The sequence below is a fragment of the Rhincodon typus genome, chromosome 4 (assembly GCF_021869965.1).
Source record: "Rhincodon typus isolate 14 chromosome 4, sRhiTyp1.1, whole genome shotgun sequence".
NCBI classification, from domain to species: Eukaryota; Metazoa; Chordata; class Chondrichthyes; order Orectolobiformes; family Rhincodontidae; genus Rhincodon; species Rhincodon typus.
Genome location: NC_063335.1, coordinates 114,946,551 through 114,956,587, shown reverse-complemented (window position 1 = coordinate 114,956,587; position 10,037 = coordinate 114,946,551). Strand labels below are relative to the sequence as shown.

At 43.6% G+C, this 10,037-nt stretch overlaps 1 protein-coding gene across 1 annotated transcript in view; it reads left to right on the top strand.

The window, feature by feature from the left end:
- LOC109924350 (anion exchange protein 2) overlaps window positions 1-10,037 on the top strand; it is a 68,988-nt gene that overhangs the window by 2,029 nt on the left and 56,922 nt on the right. Inside the window, exon 2 of the mRNA XM_048595552.1 lies at window positions 4,523-4,728. Within this exon, the coding sequence (XP_048451509.1) occupies window positions 4,530-4,728 (199 nt within the window). The 5' untranslated portion in view covers window positions 4,523-4,529. The remainder of the gene's footprint in view (window positions 1-4,522; window positions 4,729-10,037) is intronic.

Sequence of the window (10,037 nt, the reverse complement as noted above, 5' to 3'; positions counted from 1 at the left end):
TTGTCATCATTAAAAGTGCTCAGATGTCAACATTTGACATTAATGCTTTCACAGAACAGGATAAAATAACTTCGGAAAATCAAAAGCCTCATCCTTTGAAGAAGTAAAAGTGATACCTAAGCATTTGGAGGTGGAGCTCACCCTGAAAGCCAAAAAAAACAGAAATTGCAAAATGACCGGCGAGATATCTAGAGTTAGAAATTGAAGATAATGAAACGGGTAAATTAAAATTGGAACAACTAAGATTTGAACTGGAATTTCAGCAACAAAGCAGAGGAAAATTCTAGGAAAGAAAGTGAGGCGGGGGGAACGGGATGGAGTGAAAAAAGAGAAAAGAGAATTTCAAGAGAAAGAAAACAAACAAGAAAGAGAATTTTCAGAGATTACTTCAGAGATTCTTCAGAGATTTCTGAAGAAGGGTCTAGGCCCGAAACGTCAGCCTTCCTGCTCCTCTGATGCTACTTGGCCTGCTGTGTTCATTCAGCTCCACACCTTGTTATCTCTGTTCTCATAAATTGGCCTTCAGTTCCCCTAGAAAGCTAGACTACACCATCAGGCTCCCTGTCTGTCTTCCCTTCCTCTCTGTGAGAGGTTCACCCTCGTGTATGCAGGTGCGCACTTTTTATTCTTTGATCTAACTGCTTTCGGCTGTGGCCTGGTCATTGACAGTAATCAGGATGTCTGGGTTCAAGCTCTACCTGCCCCAGAGGTATGTGATCTCTGAACAGGTTGATTCAAGTACCTGGACAGACAGTGACTCAAGAACCTCATTAGGTCACTTCCCACTCCTTCGATGTGGATCAAATAATTTTTGCACCACATGAGTCATGGACAATCTTCAATGAGAGAGAATCTAGCCATCTCTCATCTGCATTTACTAGCATTAGCTTTGTTAAATTCCCTTTCACCAATGGATATCCCTGATTAGGGATATTCAGTGTGGCTTTGTGCGTGGGAATTCGTGTCGTATTTGAGGACGTAAATAGAAAGATAGATGAGGGCAGACAGGTAGACGTGTCTACATGGACTTTACTAAAGCCTTTGACAAGATTCCGCATGGTAGGCTGGCTAGTAAAGTTAAATCACATGGCATCCAGGGAGAGCTAGCCAATTGGATACAAAATTGGCTTGATGGTGGGAGACAGAGGGTGGTGGTAGAGGGTTGTTTTTCGAACTGGAGGTCTGTGACCATTGGTGTTCCGCAGGGATCGGTGCTGGGTCCACTGTTGTCTGTCATTTATATAAATGATTTGGATGAAAATTTAAGAGGCACGGTTAGCACGTTTGTGAATGACACCAAAATTGGTGATACAGTGGACAGTGAAGAAGGTTATCTAAGAGTACAAAGGGATCTTGATTAATTGGACCAATGGGCTGAGGAGTGGCAGATAGAGTTTAATTTATATAAATGCGAGGTATTGCAATTTGATAAAACGAACAAGAACAAAACTTATACAGTTAATAGTATAGCCCTGAGTAGTATTGTCGAACAGAAAGATTTAGGGATTCAGGTACACAGTTCTTTGAAAGTTGCGTCACACGTAGACAGGGTTGTGAAGAAAGCATTTGGCACACTTGCCTTCATCGTTCAGAGAATTGTCTACAGGAGTTGGGATATCATGAGGTTGTACAGGACATTGGTGAGGCCACTTTTAGAGTACTGTGTGCAGTTCTGGTCACCCAGCTGAAGGAAAGATTTAAATTGGAGAGGGTTCAGAAAAGATTTCCCAGGATGTTACCGAGACTGGAGGGTTTGATTTATAATGATAGATGGGATACACTGGGACTTTTTCACTGGAGTGTAGGAGATTAAGGGTTGACCTTACTGAGGTTTATCAAATCATAGGGCATCGATAAGGTGAATAGCAATAGGGTGGTGGAATTCAAACCTAGGCGGCATATTTTTAAGGTGAGAGGAGGAAGATTTAAAAGGAACCTGAGGGGCAAAATTTTCACACAGAGGGTGATGCGAATATGGAAGGAAATGGCAGGTGCAAGTACACTTACAACATTTAAAAGACATTTGTACAGGTATAGGAAAGGCTTAGAAGGATACGGACGAAATACAGGCAAATGGGGCTAGTTTAGTTTGGTAAACTTTGTCAACATGGACGAGTTGGACTGTAGGGTCTGCTTCTGTGCTCTATGACTATGAATCTCAGATTCCCAGAGGGATCTCAGGATGCTTGTCCATAGATCCCTGTAGGTGGCAGGACAGGTTAATAGGGTAGTTAGATGGTACACAGGACATTTGCCTTTATCATCAAGGCTTAGATTATAAGAGCAGGCAGTCATGTTGGAGGTGTGCGGAACTTTGGTTAGACCACAGCTAGAATACTGTGTGCGGTTTTGGTCACCACGCTACAGGAAGGATATGACTGCGTTGGAGTATATGCAAAGGAGATTCACAAGAATATTGCCTGGGATGGAGAGTTTCAGTGTTGAAGGGAGGCTGGATACGCTCAAGTCGTTCTCTTTGGAGCGGAGGAGGTTGGGCGGAGTGGAATCCTGATAGAGGTGTGTAGAAAGTTATGAGGGGCATAGACCAGGTGAATAGAAGCAACTGTTCCCCTTAGTTGAAGGGCCAATAACAAGGGGACATAATTTCAAGGTGGAATTCAAGAAGTTTACATGGAATTTGAAGAAAAGCTTTTTCATCCATTGGGTGGTGGGAGTCCGGAATACTCTTCCTAAGATGGGGGGTTGTAGTGGGAAACCTTACAATCTCTATTAAAGCACTTGAATGAGTGCTTGAGTTGTCGTAACATTCAAGGCCGTGGGCCTAGTGTGGAGAAGTGGGACTCGTGTTGGTTGTAGTATATTTTGGGCAGTACAGACATAATAGACCAAAGGGCCCATTCTGCACTGTATAATTCTAAGCCACTCACTGCCGCCTTCTCAAAGACCTTCAAAATAATGGCCTCGACAGCTAGTGGCACATCTCATGAATGACCAAGAAGAGCATTTCTCTATGTAGCAGCATTCACAAGACCAAATTCCTGCCTTAAGCTCTCGCCTATGCCAGGAGCACTGTTGGACACAGTTGTAGGATCCATATGAGATCCTGCTGAGATTGGTTAATAATGCAGACCAGGAATTGTGTTCATGTCATTGTCTGTCCTTGCTGAAGCCTCAACTTTTCCATGCTGTTGTTAACTCCACACTCAACTATTCCAATGCTCTTGTTGTTGGCCTCCCACCCTCTGTAAATGTCAGCTGATTCAAAACTGTACTGCCCTTGTTCTAACTAGCATTAAGTCCTGTTCACGTTGACACACTGTTCTAAATTGAATTGGCATTGAAAGTTTCACCATTGTTTTCCATTCCTTCATGACTTCACCTCTCCCTATCTCTGAAACTTTCTCCAATTTGATACTCCATTGTACCTACCCAGAATTGTTTGTTCCTATGAATCTAGCTGCTTCTCTGACTATCGTGTGCTCGGTCCCACTGTAGGTTTCAGTTTTGTGGAATTCCTCCTCTCAAGCCCTCCTCTGCTGCACCAGCCGTTTCTCCATTTAATGCCTGGTTCTTTCACCAAGCTTTGATCATCCCTCCTGACCTCTCCTATGGCTTAAATCTGTCTTTGAACTTCGGGATGTATACATTCTCTTTGGGAAATTGAGTTGAATCTATCTGTTGGTATTTTCTGGCTCCAGGAAAGGTCACCAGCAGTCTCCCGGATTGGCATTACCCATCACAATGCAGGGAAGGGAACAACACCCCAGCCTAGTCACGGCCAACCACAATATAACTGACTCTGACAAGGCCCATTTGTGGAGATGAACAGCTTTGTCAGTGAACCACAGATGTCCATGTGGTGTAATTACAGCCAGAAGTTAGGAGGGAGCATAGGAGCAGGAGGAAGCCATTTAGCCCTTCCAGCCTGTTCGACCATTAGATTGTAGCTGATCAGTATCTTAAATCCAACAAGCCACCTTGGTTTTCCTTACCATTAATACCCCTGCCCATCCTCTCGTCTCAGTTTTGAAATTCCCAAAAGTTCCTGGGTATCAGCAACTTTTGGGAGAAAGTTCCAGATTTCCATTACTCGATGTTCAGAAGCACTTCCTGTCATCATCCTTGAAGAGCCTGATTTTATGGTTCTGCTGGAGACCCACCCACCAGCAGAGAGAGTTTCTCCATGTCCCCTATTAAATTATTAAATGTATAAATCATCCTAACACCCCTTTACCTTCTGAACCCAAAGGAACGTAGCATTCATCTGTGCAATCAGTTCTTATGAGTAACCTTGCACAGCCTTGTGCTGTCTAAACACCCTACAATTTATTTGACCTTGTATGTTATGATCTGCCTGTACTGCATGCAAAACTTTTCACTATACTTCGGTACATGTGATAACAATAAATCAAATCAAATTAAATCAAGGTAAGGAGTGAGAATGTAGAAATAGTGAAATATACTCAGGTTGTGCTGGTGTGTGACTTGGGAGGGGAGAAAAGAGAACATGTGTTTGTGACTTTGTGAAATCTTCAGTGCTGTCTCCAATGTGTGTTTCCAGGGGTGCAATGGCTGGTGGTGCACATGCATTGGAGGAGAATTGTGCCTTACAGAAGACACCTTTGGCACATCGCAGCAGTTATGACCTGAAAGAGCGGCGGAGAATTGGGAGTCAGACGAATGTGGATGAGGCCAAATTTCAAAAGATACCAACTGATGAGCTCGAGGCAGAGATGCTAGCTGTGGCTGACCTGGATTATATGAAAAGTAAGTGGTGATGGAAAGAACTAAGTGGCATTTACCCTCAGATAATGAGTGATATTTACATCAGAGAGAGTGGCATTGACAGTGGAGCAAGGACACTACTTTGACACTGAACAGGAAGGAATGCAGTGAGTATGTTGAGCCTAATCAGAACCTGATACAACTTTTTCAGATCACCCTCTGATTAGTAATCTCCTGTTTTGACTCCGTATTGCGAAGCATGATCGAGTTTAATGCATGCAGTGTTGATTCAAGCTCGAAAGCACATCATCGTTCGGCAGTGAATGAGTTGAAGAGTCATCACATTTTTAATTGCTTGAAATTGACATTGTGAGCCATGTACAATTTTTAAAGCCTGCTGCAATAATTTCTTGATTTCAGTATTACTGACAGAAACAGATAGAGAAACATAGACTATTAAACCACTCGGGCCAGCTCTGCTATTCTAGAGATAGTAGGAACTGCAGATGCTGGAGAATCCGAGACAACAGGGTGCAGGGCTGGATGAACACAGCAGGCCAAGCAGCATCATAGGAGCATAGGAGCGGATGGCAGCAGTGCTGCAAGGCCCATTCCCAGGATTGCTGTGGTGATGTTCCAGCAAAGATTCAGGTGTTACAGCCTGGAGCTCACATTTCAGGCCTAGACCTGAAGGGTCAGCCTTTCTGCTCCTATGATGCTGCTTGGCCTGCTGTGTTCATCCAGCTCTGCACCTTGTTGTCTCTGGTATTCTAGGGCCTGGCTGATCACCTACCTTAACATCGTTTCCCCACTCTTATATCCATATACTGTGATGTGATTAATATCTAGCAATCTAGCAATCTCTTGAACATACTTAATGATTGAGTTTCCACAACCCTCTTGTGGAGAGAGTTCCAAAGATTCACCACCCTCTCAGTGAAGAAATAGGTTTCAATGAGGTCACCTCTCATTCTTCTAAACTCTAGAGAGTACATGCCCAGTTTCCTCAATCTCTCCTCACAGAACAGTCTCATTATCCCAGGAATCCATCTGGAGAACCTCTGCTGCTCTCCCTCAGTGGCAAGTCCATCCTTCCTTAAGCAAGGGGACTATAACTTCACACAAAACTCCAGGTACGGCCTCTCCACTGTTCTAGACAACTGAAGCAAGATGGTTCCTTCTTGGCTCCTATACTCAAATTCTCTTGCAATACATACCAATTGTCTTTTGAATTGCTAGCTGCACCTGCATGCTAGCTTTCAGTGATTCATAAAAAAGGGCACAAGATTCCTTTGGACAGTAGCACTTTCCAGTCTTTCTCCATTTAAGAAATACTGTGCACCTTTGTTCCACCTACTAAAGTGGATAACCTCTTACTTACTTCCGTTATATGCCATCTGCCAGACTCTTGCCCACTCAGCCTCAGCCTGAAGCTCCTTTGCGTTTTCCTCACAACTCAATTTCTCATCAGCTTTTGTGTCCTCTGCAGATTTGTAAATATTACAATTTCACCCCAATTTCAAATCATTGATAGAGATTGTGAAAAACTGGGGCCCAACTACCGATCCTTGCAGTAACCCACTGGTTACTGGCTGCCAACCTGAGAATGACCCATTTATTCCTCTTCTCTGCTTCCTGCCTGTTAACCAATCTTCAATCAATGCAGATGCTGAAGTCAGAGTTGATACAGTGTGGAGCTGGAGAACCACAGCAGGTCAGGCAGCATCAGGACTGGTGAAGGGTCTAGGCCCAAAATATCGACTCTCCTACTCTCTGACGCTGCCTGACCTGCAGTGTTCCTCCAACTCCACACTGTATCAACTTCAATCCATGCCTGTTCATTTACACAATACCAATACTGCTTTTAGTTCCCCCATCTATTGAATTGCTGCGACTATTGTCCTTCCTCTTTTTTTATTCCAAACCCCTGTGTCTGAGCCACTGTTGGTGCCACACTACATTTCTCTAAACTATTTGCCTTCAGCAGAATTCCAAACTGACTAATGAGTGAGATATACTCAAGAGACTCCTGCAGTACCTGCCTGGTCTATCTAAACTGCCTTTTTGTCTTTTCTGTCTTGATCTGTGGTGTGACATTTTGTTAAAAGTGCTATTCTCACAGTTCCCAGACCTTGGTATCTCATTGAATATTCATTAACAAGAATGTCAGCCTAAAAAGCCCTTTATTTAAACAGGGCAAACAAGTAGTTAGCAACCTAGAAACAAATAGAATCATAGAAGTCCTACAGTGTAGAAAGAGGCCATTCAGCCCATCAAGTCTGCACTGATCGTCCAAAGAGCATCCCACCCAGACCCACATTAAGAATGTTAGCTAATGTCCTGCAACCTGTCCACATAATCAAGTCCCTTTAGCCTTCATGAATTGAATTCAACAAATCTGGCCAGTTGAGACACTCTTAAACAACCCTGTGACTTCATTCTGTGGATCTTGCATTGACTCATTCATGCTTTCAAATCAGTCCATGGCTTTGCAGCTCTTTTTCTTACCAGTGTCCCTCTACTCTATGATTTCTGCATTTCTCTATTTCTGGCTTCTTGAGCACCACATTTTAAACTGAGCCACCCTCAAAGGCCATCCCTTCGGCTACCAAGAGGCCCTGAACTCTGGAATTCTCCTCCTAAATTTTTCCACACCTTAATCGGTCTTTCTCCTAAATGCTATCTTTTTGACTAATATATCCTCATGTGGCTCAGTGTCAGATTTTGTCTAAAAATGTTTCTGTGAAGCCCAGAGATGTTTTGTTTCAATGAAGGTATTCTATAAATGCAGATTTGTGTAGAAGTAGAAAATGTGTTGTTTACTGTGTTATCTTGGGTGGGAACGTCCTGAGGAATGTTGCTGGGTATGAAACCAGAAGAAACTGGACACAGCAGACAATGGTCATTATAATGACGATGGCCTCGGGTGTTTGAACTGCACCTGGGTGCTGTCTTCCTCTTATCTCTCGTTAATTGGTTCTTGTTACTGTGATGGTAATGTGTGAAGTTACACTAAATCACAAACTCACTAATACTATGGGCTCCGGATGGCAGCAGTGCTGCAAGGCCCATTCCCAGGATTGCTGTGGTGATGTTCCAGCAAAGATTCAGGTGTTACAGCCTGGAGCTCACATTGTAGAGGAAGACAACATCTGGTGCAGACAGGGTAAGCTTGGATTATTCCTCAGAATGAACAACGGGAAAAGAACCAAGGTAACGTTAGGACTGATATGGCAGAGGTCATCTCCACACAGAGTTATTGATGTGTGGAATAAACTTGAAGCGTTCAGTCTGCTGTTTACACTGGCTGTGCCATCAGTGACATGGGGCAGTTTTAAATTCTCTGAGTGAGGAGAAAGATTAGAAGAAAATTGTCTACGTAGAGAACTGTTAAAAGTATGGAGTGATTTGCCACAAGAATAGACAGAATTAGCATGGATTCAGGAAAGGGAAATCATACTTGACGAATCTCCTGGAACTTTTCAAGCATGTAACTCTTGGAGTTGATAAAGGGATGGCAATTGATGCCATTTACTTGGACTTTCAGAAGTCTTTCAATAAGGTCCCACGTTAGAGATCTGCATGTAACATTAAAGTGGGATTGGGATAGTGTACTGACATGGATAGAAAGCTGGAATAAAGGCAGAATATTGCGGATCCTGGAAAGTTGAACAGAACTCGCACAGTGCTGGTCTGGCAGTAACTGTGGAGGGAGAAAGAGTTTAACATTTCAAGTCCAGTATCACCCTTCTTCACAACTGTTTCTCCACAGATGCTGCCAGACCAGCTGAGTTTCTCCAGCGTTCTCTGTGTTTATTTTGGAGAGAGAACTGGCAGGAAACAAGAGTAGAAATATTTATTCTTTTTCTGAATGGCAGACAGTGACTTGTGGGGTACCATAGGGCTCAGTGCTAAGACCTCAACTATTCACAATATATATTAATAACTTAGATTAGCCAACTAAATGCAATATCTCTAGGTTTGCAGATGCACTGAGCTGGTTTGTGGAGGGAGTGGGGGTGAACTGTGAGGAGGACGCAGAGATGCTTCAGTGTGATTGTGTGAGTGGTAAATGGTGGCAGATGAAAAATTATGTGGATAAACGAGAGGTTACCCACTTTGGGAGCAGGAAGGCACATTATTATCTGAATGGCAATAGATTGCACCTCCCCATTTTCCCAATGAGTCCCGAGTGTCCTTGTACGCCAGTTGCTGAAAGTAAACATGCAGGTACAGCAGGTAGTGAAGAAAGCAAATGGTATGTTGGCTTTTATAGTGAGAGGATTCAAGTACAGGAGCAGTTTTTATCTCTTTATCTGAGGAATTGTGTTCTGGCTGTGAAGTGAGTGCAGTGAAGGCTAACCGGATAATTCCTGGGATGGCAGAACTGATGTACGAAGAGAGACTGGATCGATTAGGAATATATTCACTGATATTTTGAAGAATGAGGTGGGAAGAATCTTCTACAAACCTATTAATTTTTATCAGGCCCAGACAGGGTAAAAGCAGGATGGATGTTTCTGATAACCGGGAATTCAGAGCCAGGAGTCACAGCCTAAGGATACAGGATAGGCCATTTGGGACTGAGATGAGGAGAAATGTCTTTACTCAGAGAGTGGGGACTCTTTTCTGTCACAGAAAGCAGTCAAGGCCAAAATATTTGATGTTTTCAAGAAGGAGGTCGATATAGTTCATTGGGCTAAAGGGATCAAAAAACATGAGGAGGATGCAGGTAGAGGGGACTGATCAGCCATGATAACATTGACTGGCACAGCAGGCTGAAATGGTCCAATCCTTATATTTTCTTGAGGCATTAACCTTTGGACTTTTGTGGGATGGTTACTTCAGTATTTAAATTAGATGAATTTGTCGGAGTTGGATGATAAAAGAGGGAATGAGGTTAGTTTTGGATGATAGGGAGAGCACAGGGCACTGGGATTTGTATTACATTGCATTAACAAAGAAAGCTGGATGTATGTATGAGATGTATGATTCTCAAACAGTTTCAGCACAGAGGTTTGAGCACGTTGGTCCCCTCAGATTCATAGGAATTTGAGTCATAATCCATTAACCCAAATGTCACCCTAGCTCAGTGGTCACATGATCAGCTCTTTGGGTGAGAAGGTTGCAGGAAAAATCCCACTGCAAAAAATTCAGCAAAATATCAAGAGGGTCAGTGCTGAGGGAGTGCCACACTGTCGGAGGGTCATGCTGAGGGAGAGCCGCACTGTCGGAGGGTCAGTGCTAAGGGAGTGCCGCACTGTCGGAGGGTCAGTGCTGAGGGAGCGGGGCACTGTCGGAGGGTCAGTGCTGAGGGAGCGGGCACTGTCGGAGGGTCAGTGCTGAAGGAG